We start from the raw sequence: 15,190 nt of genomic DNA on the forward strand, positions 1-15,190 counted from the left end.
AAAATTTTTATTAAAAAAGAAATTTTGACAAAATATAGCCAATTTTGTCAAAATTTCTTTTCTGTTTCTTTTATATGTGTGAAATCATTTTTGCGTAGGGTACCACCTCAACCACATATATACCCATGACCAAATATTTAGCGTACTTCTTTCCAAAAATTATATGTAGTTCATATATTTGTTCAATTGTTAACACTTACCATTGAGTACTCTCAAATATTTGGATAACAGTTTCTCTAAGATTTCAATTTCTTTTGATGCCAAGAATTTAAAATTTTTCTTCTATCAAGTCAAAACAACGAAAGGAAAGGTGTGATTTGTAATTTCGAATTTAAATTAAATGAGTGGCGTCACGGGTTTTACAGTTTTTTTTTTTTGGGAAGGTTGTTAACAAGTAATGGTGCAATGTCAACATTAACGTTGCTGTAAACGTAGATTTTCAATCAAGCATTGCAATTGTGTCTGTATGTGTTTTCATTGATGGTATTTTATACCAATTAGAGGTTCAAGTTGATAGCATTAAAAAGATATTCTGTTTCCATCATAGATAGCGGATTTATTTTTTTCGCGTGGGCATTAGCCCGCCAAGTGATGTGCTGTTCTTATAACGAGCCTAATTGTTACTAATGCCATTAGATTGAAGAATATATGGGTTTTGATTTATTAAAAAAAAAAAACAAGTATATACGGCCGTAAGTTCGGCCAGGCCGAAGCTTATGTACCCTCCATCATGGATTGCGTAGAAACTTCATCTAAACACTGCCATCCACAATCGAATTACTTAAGTTGCGGTAACGCTTGCCGATGGCAAGGTATCTTAAAACCTCCTAACACCATCTTCTAAATTGTATGTAAGTCCATACGTGGTATATATTAAATCAAAAAAGATCGATCCAATACGTATATAATTCAGTTTGACAAAGTAGACATAAAATTTTGACAAAATTTTCTACAGAAATAAAATTTTAACAAAATTTTCTATAGAAATAAAATTTTCACACAATTTTCTGTAGAAATAAAAATTTTGACGAAATTTTCTATACAAAGAAAATTTTGACAAAAATTTCTACAGAAATAAAATTTTAACAAAATTTTCTATAGAAATAAACTTTTGACAAAATTTTCTTTAGAAATAAAATCTTGGTAGATTATTTTTGGCTCGAGTGGCAACCATGATTATGAACCGAATAAAATTTGAACAAAATTTTCTATAGAAATAAAATTTTGACAAAATTTTCTATAGAAATAAAATTTTGACAAAATTTTCTATGGAAATAAAATTTTGACAATGATGAAAATTTTATTATGAACCGAATAAAATTTTAAACAAAATTTTCTATAGAAATAAAATTTTGACAAAATTTTCTATAGAAATAAAATTTCTATAGAAATAAAATGTTGGTAGATTATTTTTGGCTCTAGTGGCATCATGGTTGGACCGATATGGACCAATTTTTGTGTGATTGGACCAATTTTGGTATGGTTGTTAGCGACCATATACTAACACCACGTTCCTAATTTGAACCGGATCGGATGAATTTTGCTCCTCCAAGAGGCTCCGGAGGTCAAATCTGGAGAATGTTTTATATGGGGGCAATATATAATTATGGACCAATTCTTGCGTGTTTGTTAGAGACCACATTCTAACATCATGTTCAAAATTCCAACCGGATCGGATGAATTTTGCTCCTCCAAGAGGCTCCGGAGGTCAAATCTGGAGAATGTTTTATATGGGGGCTATATATAATTATGAACCGATATGGACCAATTCTGGCACGGTTGTTAAAGATCATATACTAACACCATGTTCCAAATTACAACCGGATTGGATGAAATTTGCTTCTCTTGGAGACTTCGCAAGCCAAATCTGGGGATCGGTTTATATGGGGCTATATATAATTATGAACCGATGTGGACCAATTTTTGCATGGTTGTTAGAGACCATATACCAATATCATGTACCAAATTTCAGGCGGATCGAATGAAATTTGCTTCTCTTTGAGGCTCCGCAACCAAAATCTGGGGATCGGTTTATATGGGCGCTATATATAATTATGGACCGATGTGGACCAATTTTTGCATGGTTGTTAGAGACCGTACCCCAACATCATGTACCAAATTTCAGCCGGATCGGATGAAATTTGCTTCTCTTTGAGGCTCCTCAAGCCAAATCTGGGGATCGGTTTATATGGGGGCTATATATAATTATAGACCGATGTGGACCAATTTTTGCATGATTGTGAGAGACCATATACCAACACCATGTACCAAATTTCAGCCGGATCGGATGAAATATGCTTCTGATAGAGGCTCCACAAGCCAAATGTGGGGATCGGTTTATATGGGGGCTATATATAATTAAGGACCGATATGGACCAATTTTTGCATGGTTGTTAGAGACCATATACCAACACCATGTACCAAATTTCAGCTGGATCGGATGAAATTTGCTTCTCTTTTGGGCTTCGCAAGCCAAATCTGGGGATCGGTTTATATGGGGGCTATATATAATTATGGACCGATGTGAACCAATTTTTGCATGGTTGTTAGAGACCATATACCAACACCATGTACCAAATTTCAGCTGGATCGGATGAAATTTGCTTCTCTTTTAGGCTTCGCAAGCCAAATCTGGGGATCGGTTTATATAGGGGCTATATATAATTATGGACCGATGTGAACCAATTTTTGCATGGTTGTTAGAGACCATATACCAACATCATATACCAAATTTCAGGCGGATCGGATGAAATATGCTTCTGTTAGAGGCTCCACAAGCCAAATCTGAGGGTCCCTTTATATGGGGGCTATACGTAAAAGTGGACCGATATGGCCCATTTTCAATACCATCCGACCTACATCGATAACAACTACTTGTGCCAAGTTTCAAGTCGATAGCTTGTTTCGTTCGGAAGTTAGCGTGATTTCAACAGACGGACGGACGGACGGACATGCTTAGATCGACTCAGAATTTCACCACGACCCAGAATATATATACTTTATGGGGTCTTAGAGCAATATTTCGATGTGTTACAAACGGAATGACAAAGTTAATATACCCCCATCCTATGATGGAGGGTATAAAAATAATACTAAGCTATTTTTTTTTTTTTTTGGTTATCATTTTTTTTGTATGTATGTATTTCTTTAATTTTACAAAAATACAAATACCAATTAGGCCCATTCTGTTGGGAATATAGCATTATTGGCTATTTTTATAGTTGACGATTTTTGAATTCGCATCAGACCATTTTCTCCCCAATGTGGACCAAAGGAATTTTGTACAATCCAATAGTCTGCTTCATAGCCAATCACTGTCATGTAATGGGATCCTTTGGTAGTGGTGCTTGGTGGCTGATATATACCCTCGGAATAATGCATAAATTCAAAGGAGGCAGGATTAACTTCAATCACAACCGGAAATCCGGCATATACATAATTTTTCAATATTTCATCATCGTTCAAAACCGAATAGTGAACTAATTTCGTGGTGAGGGTACCACGAGCTAAACACATAAACGGTTCAATTGACTCCTTATTATTCGGATAATCACCAACTTCATGGACATTCATTTGATATTGGGTTAAGTAGTCATAGGCGGTTTGTGGTACCTGATCAATACAAGCTCTGGAACTTCCAGCACAATCGATCATATTTTGTGCAGATAGTGTAGCAGGATTCGAAATCCCTGTATCTTTAGCTTTTAAAATTTCAATTGCCTTAACGGCAGCATAAGCCCAACCGCTATTGCATTTGGTACCTTGATCTTCTATATTGTATTTATAACCCATATCTATCATGGGATTATAACGAGTACTTCCTGGTGCAACTGTTGGTGGAATAGAGGCATGCGACACCGGCAGAGGTGTAGTTACTGGAAATAGGGCATTGAAGTGTATCAAACGCATATCGGTGAATTGATTAACTGCCAATTTAAATGTCTTTTGACCCTTTTCATATTTGACATTATGAGTATCAATCATATTTTTATTATAGGCATAATAGTAGCGAGCATTATTTTCGGCAGTTTTGTCAGGGTAAGTCTTTTTGTATAAATCCTATTTTAAAGAAAAAAGAAAGATAAACAATAAATTTAATTTTATTTTGAAAATTTTAATTGCTCTTCGAAATTAAAATTTCCACACAGTTATTTTCATTAAGAGCAAATAAAATATATTTAAAGACTCTGCTTTGATAGCCATAAATTTGGTATTAGTTGACCCTGACTAAAAAAAAATATGACAAATGGATATTTCTTTTAGCCAAATTTTCTTTACGGAGAAACATTTTTTTTGTGTGTTCTTCAAGTTTAAATTAATTTCGTGAAAAAAGAAATCTTTACTCTGGAACAAACTTTTAGACAAATGAAAATTTTCTTCTCAATAAAATATTTTCTTTAAAAGCGAATAAAACCGTATTATTGGTAAGCCTTGAAATGATTGTCACTAACATTTTTTTATAAGTTTTCAAACATTTTTAGAGTCAAATGCAAACCGCGTTTGTCTAAAAATTTCGTTCCGCAGAAAAGAATTTTTTTTTCAGTATAGGGATTTTTGTCAAAACTCATTATCTTGAATTTTTATCATTAATTCTTGTCTATAAAAAATTTTATCACAATTTCTTGTCTATAGAAAATTTTTACAAGATTCCTTGTCTATATACACAAAAAAATTTCACGAAAATTTTTCCAATTAAAATTTTAATTGAGTTTTAAAAAATATTCAATTAAAAATTTAATTGATTCAACAAATTTTTTAATTGAAACAAAAATCAATCACAAAAATAATAGTATCAATTAATTTTTTAATTGGATCAATTAACTTTTTTATTGACCTTCAATTAATTTTTTAATTGATACTATCATTTCTGTGATTGAAGACATTTCAATTAAAAATTAATTGGATCAACTAATTTCGTGATTGAATCAGAAATTTTTTTTTTGTGTGTAGGGAATTCTGTGAAAAGTTCTTTCGTACAGGAAATTTTGTCATTAATTCTTATCTATAGGAAATTTTCTAAAAATCTACTTTTAAATATTGTTTTAAAGTAAATTTTGTGTCCAAATTTCTTGTCTATAGGGAGTATTGTCAAAATTTCTTGACTATAGGAAATTCTGTGAAAATTTCTTTCGCACAGGAAATTTTGTGACAATTTCTTGTCTACAGGGAATTTTTTCAAAATTTCTTGTCTATAGGAAATTCTGTGAAAAGTTCTTTCGAACAGGAAATTTTGTCATTAATTCTTATCTATAAGAAATTTTGTAACAATTTCTTGTCCATAGAGAATTTCTTCAAAATTATTTGCTTATAGGAAATTCCGTGAAAATTTCTTTTGTACAGGAAATTTTGTCATTAATTCTTGTCTATAGGAAAATTTCTCAAAATTTATTATATACAGGAAATTTTGTCAAAATTCCTGGTCTATAGGGATTTTGTCAAGATTTCTTGTCTATAGGGAGTTTTGTCAAAATTTCTCGACTATAGGAAATTCTGTGAAAAGTTCTTTCGTACAGGAAATTTTGTCATTAAGTCTTGTCTAAAGGAAATTTTCTCAACATTTTTTATCTATAGGAAATTTTGTCAAAATTTCTTGTATATAGTGAGAAATTGTGTCAAGATTTCTTGTCTACAGGGAGTTTTGTCAAAATTTCTTGACTATAGGAAATTCTGTGAAAATGTCCTTCGTTTAGGAAATTTTGTGACAATTTCTTGTCTACAGGGAATTTTGACAAAATTTCCTATACATAATAAATTTTGGGAAATTTTCCTATAGACAAGAATTAATGACAAAATATAGGAGATTTTGTCAAAATTTTTTGTCTATAGGGAGTTTTGTCAAAATTTCTTGACTATAGGAAATTCTGAACAATTTCTTTCGTACAGAAAATTTTGTCATTAATTCTTGTCTATAGGAAAATTTCCCAAAGTTTATTATGTATAGGAAATTTTGTCAAAATTCCTGGTCTATAGGGATTTTGTAAAAATTTTTTGTCTATAGGGAGTTTTGTCAAAATTTCTTGACTATAGGAAATTCTGAGAAAATTTCCTTCGTACCGGAAATTTTGTCATTAATTCTTGTCTATAAGAAATTTTGTGACAATTTCTTGTCTATAGAAAATTTTTTCAAAGATTCCTTGTCTATAGGGAATTCTGTGAAAATTTCTTTCGTACAGGAAATTTTGTCATTAATTATTGTCTATAGGAAAATTTCTGAAAATTTATTATGTATAGGAAATTTTGTCAAAATTCCTGGCCTATAGGGATTTTGTCAAAATTTTTTGTCTATAGGGAATTGTATCAAAATTTCTTGACTATAGGAAATTCTGAGAAAATTTCCTTCGTACCGAAAATTTTGTCATTAATTCTTGTCTATAAGAAATTTTGTGACAATTTCTTGTTTATAGAAAAATTTTTCAAAATTCCTTGTCTATAGGGAATTCTGTGAAAAGTTCTTTCGTACAGGAAATTTTGTCATTAATTCTTATATATAGGAAATTTTCTCAAAATTTTTTATCTATGGGAAATTTTGTCAATATTCCTTGACTATAGGGAGGAATCGTGTCAAGATTTCTTGTCTATAGGGAGTTTTGTTAAAATTTCTTGACGATAGGAAATTCTGTGAAAATCACAACATTGATGCTTAGAGATTTTATCTTTATAGACATTATGTAAAAGAGAGAAATTAAAATTTCCACACAGTTATTTTCATTAAGAGCAAATAAAATATATTTAAAGACTATGCTTTGATAGCCATAAATTTGGTATTAGTTGACCCTGACTAAAAAAAAATATGACAAATGGATATTTCTTTTAGCCAAATTTTCTTTACGGAGAAACATTTTTTTTTGTGTGTTCTTCAAGTTTAAATTAATTTCGTGAAAAAAGAAATCTTTCCTCTGGAACAAACTTTTAGACAAATGAAAATTTTCTTCTCAATAAAATATTTTCTTTAAGAGCGAATAAAACCGAATTATTGGTAAGCCTTGAAATGATTGTCACTAACATTTTTTTATAAGTTTTCAAACATTTTTAGAGTCAAATGCAAACTGCGTTTGTCTAAAAATTTCGTTCCGTAGAAAAGAATTTTTTTTTCAGTATAGGGATTTTTGTCAAAACTCATTATCTTGAATTTTTATCATTAATTCTTGTCTATAAAAAATTTTATCACAATTTCTTGTCTATAGAAAATTTTTTCAAGATTCCTTGTCTATACACACAAAAAAATTTCACGAAAATTTTTCCAATTAAAACTTTAATTGAGTTTTAAAAAATATCCAATTAAAAATTTAATTGATTCAACAAATTTTTTAATTGAAACAAAAATCAATCACAAAAATAATAGTATCAATTAATTTTTTAATTGGATCAATTAACTTTTTGATTGACCTTCAATTAATTTTTTAATTGATACTATGATTTCTGTGATTGAAGACATTTCAATTAAAAATTAATTGGATCAACTAATTTCGTCATTGAATCAGAAAATTTTTTTTTGTGTGTAGGGAATTCTGTGAAAAGTTCTTTCGTACAGGAAATTTTGTCATTAATTCTTATCTATAGGAAATTTTCTAAAAATCTACTTTTAAATATTGTTTTAAAGTAAATTTTGTGTCCAAATTTCTTGTCTATAGGGAGTATTGTCAAAATTTCTTGACTATAGGAAATTCTGTGAAAATTTCTTTCGTACAGGAAATTTTGTGACAATTTCTTGTCTACAGGGAATTTTTTCAAAATTTCTTGTCTATAGGAAATTCTGTGAAAAGTTCTTTCGTACAGGAAATTTTGTCATTAATTCTTATCTATAAGAAATTTTGTAACAATTTCTTGTCCATAGAGAATTTCTTCAAAATTATTTGCTTATAGGAAATTCCGTGAAAATTTCTTTTGTACAGGAAATTTTGTCATTAATTCTTGTCTATAGGAAAATTTCCCAAAATTTATTATGTATAGGAAATTTTGTCAAATTCCTGGTCTATAGGGATTTTGTCAAAATTTTTTGTTTATAGGGAGTTTTGTCAAAATTTCTTGACTATAGGAAATTCTGTGAAAAGTTCTTTCGTACAGGAAATTTTGTCATTAAGTCTTGTCTAAAGGAAATTTTCTCAACATTTTTTATCTATAGGAAATTTTGTCAAAATTTCTTGTATATAGGGAGAAATTGTGTCAAGATTTCTTGTCTACAGGGAGTTTTGTCAAAATTTCTTGACTATAGGAAATTCTGTGAAAATGTCCTTCGTTTAGGAAATTTTGTGACAATTTCTTGTCTACAGGGAATTTTGACAAAATTTCCTATACATAATAAATTTTGGGAAATTTTCCTATAGACAAGAATTAATGACAAAATATAGGGGATTTTGTCAAAATTTTTTTGTCTATAGGGAGTTTTGTCAAAATTTCTTGACTATAGGAAATTCTGAAAAATTTCTTTCGTACAGGAAATTTTGTCATTAATTCTTGTCTATAGGAAAATTTCCCAAAGTTTATTATGTATAGGAAATTTTGTCAAAATTCCTGGTCTATAGGGATTTTGTCAAAATTTTTTGTCTATAGGGAGTTTTGTTAAAATTTCTTGACTATAGGAAATTCTGAGAAAATTTCCTTCGTACCGGAAATTTTGTCATTAATTCTTGTCTATAAGAAATTTTGTGACAATTTCTTGTCTATAGAAAATTTTTTCAAGATTCCTTGTCTATAGGGAATTCTGTGAAAATTTCTTTCGTACAGGAAATTTTGTCATTAATTATTGTCTATAGGAAAATTTCTGAAAATTTATTATGTATAGGAAATTTTGTCAAAATTCCTGGCCTATAGGGATTTTGTCAAAATTTTTTGTCTATAGGGAATTGTATCAAAATTTCTTGACTATAGGAAATTCTGAGAAAATTTCCTTCGTACCGAAAATTTTGTCATTAATTCTTGTCTATAAGAAATTTTGTGACAATTTCTTGTTTATAGAAAAATTTTTCAAAATTCCTTGTCTATAGGGAATTCTGTGAAAAGTTCTTTCGTACAGGAAATTTTGTCATTAATTCTTATATATAGGAAATTTTCTCAAAATTTTTTATCTATGGGAAATTTTGTCAATATTCCTTGACTATAGGGAGGAATCGTGTCAAGATTTCTTGTCTATAGGGAGTTTTGTTAAAATTTCTTGACGATAGGAAATTCTGTGAAAATCACAACATTGATGCTTAGAGATTTTATCTTTATAGACATTATGTAAAAGAGAGAAATTAAAATTTCCACACAGTTATTTTCATTAAGAGCAAATAAAATATATTTAAAGACTATGCTTTGATAGCCATAAATTTGGTATTAGTTGACCCTGACTAAAAAAAAATATGACAAATGGATATTTCTTTTAGCCAAATTTTCTTTACGGAGAAACATTTTTTTTTGTGTGTTCTTCAAGTTTAAATTAATTTCGTGAAAAAAGAAATCTTTCCTCTGGAACAAACTTTTAGACAAATGAAAATTTTCTTCTCAATAAAATATTTTCTTTAAGAGCGAATAAAACCGAATTATTGGTAAGCCTTGAAATGATTGTCACTAACATTTTTTTATAAGTTTTCAAACATTTTTAGAGTCAAATGCAAACTGCGTTTGTCTAAAAATTTCGTTCCGTAGAAAAGAATTTTTTTTTCAGTATAGGGATTTTTGTCAAAACTCATTATCTTGAATTTTTATCATTAATTCTTGTCTATAAAAAATTTTATCACAATTTCTTGTCTATAGAAAATTTTTTCAAGATTCCTTGTCTATACACACAAAAAAATTTCACGAAAATTTTTCCAATTAAAACTTTAATTGAGTTTTAAAAAATATCCAATTAAAAATTTAATTGATTCAACAAATTTTTTAATTGAAACAAAAATCAATCACAAAAATAATAGTATCAATTAATTTTTTAATTGGATCAATTAACTTTTTGATTGACCTTCAATTAATTTTTTAATTGATACTATGATTTCTGTGATTGAAGACATTTCAATTAAAAATTAATTGGATCAACTAATTTCGTCATTGAATCAGAAAATTTTTTTTTGTGTGTAGGGAATTCTGTGAAAAGTTCTTTCGTACAGGAAATTTTGTCATTAATTCTTATCTATAGGAAATTTTCTAAAAATCTACTTTTAAATATTGTTTTAAAGTAAATTTTGTGTCCAAATTTCTTGTCTATAGGGAGTATTGTCAAAATTTCTTGACTATAGGAAATTCTGTGAAAATTTCTTTCGTACAGGAAATTTTGTGACAATTTCTTGTCTACAGGGAATTTTTTCAAAATTTCTTGTCTATAGGAAATTCTGTGAAAAGTTCTTTCGTACAGGAAATTTTGTCATTAATTCTTATCTATAAGAAATTTTGTAACAATTTCTTGTCCATAGAGAATTTCTTCAAAATTATTTGCTTATAGGAAATTCCGTGAAAATTTCTTTTGTACAGGAAATTTTGTCATTAATTCTTGTCTATAGGAAAATTTCCCAAAATTTATTATGTATAGGAAATTTTGTCAAATTCCTGGTCTATAGGGATTTTGTCAAAATTTTTTGTTTATAGGGAGTTTTGTCAAAATTTCTTGACTATAGGAAATTCTGTGAAAAGTTCTTTCGTACAGGAAATTTTGTCATTAAGTCTTGTCTAAAGGAAATTTTCTCAACATTTTTTATCTATAGGAAATTTTGTCAAAATTTCTTGTATATAGGGAGAAATTGTGTCAAGATTTCTTGTCTACAGGGAGTTTTGTCAAAATTTCTTGACTATAGGAAATTCTGTGAAAATGTCCTTCGTTTAGGAAATTTTGTGACAATTTCTTGTCTACAGGGAATTTTGACAAAATTTCCTATACATAATAAATTTTGGGAAATTTTCCTATAGACAAGAATTAATGACAAAATATAGGGGATTTTGTCAAAATTTTTTTGTCTATAGGGAGTTTTGTCAAAATTTCTTGACTATAGGAAATTCTGAAAAATTTCTTTCGTACAGGAAATTTTGTCATTAATTCTTGTCTATAGGAAAATTTCCCAAAGTTTATTATGTATAGGAAATTTTGTCAAAATTCCTGGTCTATAGGGATTTTGTCAAAATTTTTTGTCTATAGGGAGTTTTGTTAAAATTTCTTGACTATAGGAAATTCTGAGAAAATTTCCTTCGTACCGGAAATTTTGTCATTAATTCTTGTCTATAAGAAATTTTGTGACAATTTCTTGTCTATAGAAAATTTTTTCAAGATTCCTTGTCTATAGGGAATTCTGTGAAAATTTCTTTCGTACAGGAAATTTTGTCATTAATTATTGTCTATAGGAAAATTTCTGAAAATTTATTATGTATAGGAAATTTTGTCAAAATTCCTGGCCTATAGGGATTTTGTCAAAATTTTTTGTCTATAGGGAATTGTATCAAAATTTCTTGACTATAGGAAATTCTGAGAAAATTTCCTTCGTACCGAAAATTTTGTCATTAATTCTTGTCTATAAGAAATTTTGTGACAATTTCTTGTTTATAGAAAAATTTTTCAAAATTCATTGTCTATAGGGAATTCTGTGAAAAGTTCTTTCGTACAGGAAATTTTGTCATTAATTCTTATATATAGGAAATTTTCTCAAAATTTTTTATCTATGGGAAATTTTGTCAATATTCCTTGACTATAGGGAGGAATCGTGTCAAGATTTCTTGTCTATAGGGAGTTTTGTTAAAATTTCTTGACGATAGGAAATTCTGTGAAAATCACAACATTGATGCTTAGAGATTTTATCTTTATAGACATTATGTAAAAGAGAACATTTAAAAATAAAATTGACAACTCCTTGGAGTAGACAAAAACTTAAAAAAAAAGAAAAACTTAAAAAAAAAGAAATTTAAGAAATTTTGTGGCAGTTTCTTGACCATAGGGAATTTTTTCAAAATTCCTTGTCTATAGAAAAATCTGTGAAAATTTCTTTAGTACAGGAAATTTTGTCATTAATTCTTGTCTATAGGAAATTTTCTCAAAATGTATTATATATATTTGTCAAAATTCCTTGTCTATAGGGATTTTTTCAAACTTTTTTTCTATATGGAATTGTGTCAAAATTTCTTGACTATAGGAAATTCTGTGAAAAGTTCTTTCGTACAGGAAATTTTGTCATTAATTCTTGTCTATAAGAAATTTTGTGACAATTTCTTGTCTATAGGAAATTTTTTCAAAATTTTTTAGCTATCGGAAATTTTGTCAAAACTCTTTGTCTATAGCGAATTTGCCCAATTCTTTGTCTATAGGGAATTTTGAAAAATGTTTTCTCATTAATTCTTGTCATAATTGTATCGAAATTTTTTGTGGCCCCAACTGATGTTGTCGTTCTTATAACGAGACTAATGTTAACATATACCATTAGATGGAAGAAGAAATTTTAGACAAATGAAAATCTTTTTTTCTCAATAAAATAGTTTCTTTAAGAGAATATAAACTCGAATTGTAAATTAAATTTTTTATTAGCTTTTAAAAATTTTGAGGGTCGAAAGAAACCATCGTTTGTCTAAAATTTGGTTCTTCAGAAAAGAAAACTCTTCATTCAGCGTATAACGAATTTTTAAGGAATTTTCTTTGGATACTTGTAAACTCGTTAAGGACAAACATGATTCTGGTGGATATAAATTTGATTTTATTTATCCTAAAACACCTTAAACATAAAATTGAAATATTTATAAAAAAATTAGTTTGTTGTTGTTTTTTTTTTTTAATAAAATCCTTTATGGACATATAAAACCAGGTTTATAGCAGCCATAGTCTCATTTGTCTATAACGATTTGTTTACACTCATAGAAAATACTTGAATAGCTTAAATAAATTTTGTTTCCTTTTAAAAATAAATACCATTTTATCAATTACTTACTACATACTTCAGCCATTCCGTATCGGAGACAGATGTTGAGGATCCATAATCGATGATAACTAGAAATACTAGGCTAACTAGTATAATACTTAATCTTGACATATCTTTGTCTGAATGGAAACTGATGTAGTGTTATTGCGAATGTTACCAAAATTTGTCTAAATTAAAATTTTGGTATTTTTGGAATATTTATAAGAACGATAGCAAGAAGTTTATCTTTGAAGATACAAATTTATATTTAGAAGATAGTAATTTGCATTTTGCTATTTAAACAATAACAAATATGGATTAAATTTTTTGGTAAAAGATTGTTTCTTTAGAATCGTTTATAACGAATACACTCTACTTCATTAATTATTTTATCCATGGCCAAAAAAGAAAACTGATTAAAATTTTTACTATTTTTTGATTTTATTATAATATTTTTTTTTATATATTTTATTTAAATAAAAAATATAAAATTTTATTATAATCAAAAATATTATTAAATATTTTCAACTTAAATTGAAACTGAAAATGTATTAAGAAAATAACTGATACAATGCATTGTAATAAGCAAATTAAAAATTTAATTCATTTAAGAAATTGATTGAAAGTTTTAATGTTTTTAATTTTAATATTAATTGTATCAATTTAAATTTTAATTAAATAAAAAAATATTTAAAATTAAAAGTATAAAAAATTTGCTCGAAAATAATTATTTTTTATATAGATATGCTATTCACTGGTTCATTAAATTTTTATTAAAATATGTTTACTATAAAATTACAAAAAAATTAAATAAACAAAAGGTGAAATAATTAAAAATATCAGTCTAAATCAATTAAATTTTTAACTAAATAAATTGCAAGAATTAATTGAAAATCTCGAAGAAATCAATTAATTTTTAAGCAAGTATACACAGAAAAAATGTTCACGAAAATTAAAATCGTAATTGAGTTTTAAAACATATTCAATTAAAAATTTAATTGATTCAACAATTTTTTTAATTGAAACGAAAATTAATCACAAATTATTTGATTATATGATCAATTAATTTTTTGAGTGACTTTCAATTCATTTTCGAATTGATACTATCACTTCTGTGATTCAAGACATTTCAATTAAAAACAAGTATATACGGCCGTAAGTTCGGCCAGGCCGAAGATTATGTACCCTCCACTATGGATTGCGTAGAAACTTCTACTGAAGCCGATGGCAAGGTATCTTAAAACTTCCTAACACCGTAATATACGTGGTATATATTAAACTAAAAAAGGCCGATTAAATACGTATATAATTAAGTTTAAAGTTTCTATAGAAATAAAATTTTGACATTTTCTATAGAAATAAAATTTTGACAAAATTTTCTATAGAAATAAAATTTTGACAAAATTTTCTATAGAATTAAAATTTTGACAAATTTTTTCTATAGAAATGAAATTTCGACAATGTTTTCTATAAAAATAAAATTTTGGTAGATTATTTTTGGCTCGAGTGGCAACAATGATTATGAACCGATATGGACCAATTTTTGTGTTATTGGGGATCGGCTATATATAACTATAGACCGAAAAGGACCAATTTTGGCATGGTTATTAGCGGCCTTATACTAACACCACGTTGCAAATTTCAACCGGATCGGATGAATTTTGCTACTCCAAGAAGTTTCGGAGATCAAATATGGGGAACGGTTTATATGGGGGCTATATATAATTATGGACCGATATGGACCAATTCTTGCGTGTTTGTTAGAGACCACATTCTAACACCATGTTCCAAATTTCAACCGGATCGGATTTTGCTCCTCCAAGAGGCTCCGGAGGACAAATCTGGGGATCGATTTTTATGGGAGCTATATATAATTATGGACCGATATGAACCAATTCTTGCATGGTTGTTAGATACCATATACTAACACCACGTACTAAATTTCAACCGGATCGGATGAATTTTGCTCCTCTAAGAGGCTCCGGAGGTCAAATCTGGGGATCGGCTTATATGGGGTCTATATATAATTATGGGTCGATGTGGACCAATTTTTGCATGGTCATTAGAGAACATATACCAACACCATGTACCAAATTTCAGCCGGATCGGATGAAATTTGTTTCCCTTAGAGGCTCCGCCAGCCAAATCGGGGGATCGGTTTATATGGGGGCTATATATAATTATGGACCGATGTGGACCAATTTGAAATTTGCTTCTCTTAGAGCAATCGCAAGCCAAATTTGGGGGTCCGTTTATATGGGGGCTATACGTAAAAGTGGACCTATATGGCCCATTTTTAATACCATCCGACCTACACCAATAACAACTACTTGTGCCAAGTTTCAAGT

At 28.6% G+C, this 15,190-nt stretch overlaps 1 protein-coding gene across 1 annotated transcript; it reads right to left on the minus strand.

The window, feature by feature from the left end:
* Positions 1-3,100: 3,100 nt before the first annotated feature.
* On the minus strand, positions 3,101-12,974 carry LOC142239657 (crustapain-like). Its single transcript, XM_075311446.1, has 2 exons — positions 12,873-12,974; positions 3,101-4,059 (listed from the first exon to the last, which is right to left on the minus strand). Exons 1-2 carry the CDS (start codon positions 12,972-12,974, stop codon positions 3,175-3,177), a joined length of 987 nt encoding a protein of 328 aa, XP_075167561.1. The 3' UTR covers positions 3,101-3,174.
* Between the last annotated feature and the right edge of the window lie 2,216 nt (positions 12,975-15,190).

This window comes from Haematobia irritans, chromosome 5 (assembly GCF_050003625.1).
Source record: "Haematobia irritans isolate KBUSLIRL chromosome 5, ASM5000362v1, whole genome shotgun sequence".
Classification (NCBI taxonomy): domain Eukaryota; kingdom Metazoa; phylum Arthropoda; class Insecta; order Diptera; family Muscidae; genus Haematobia; species Haematobia irritans.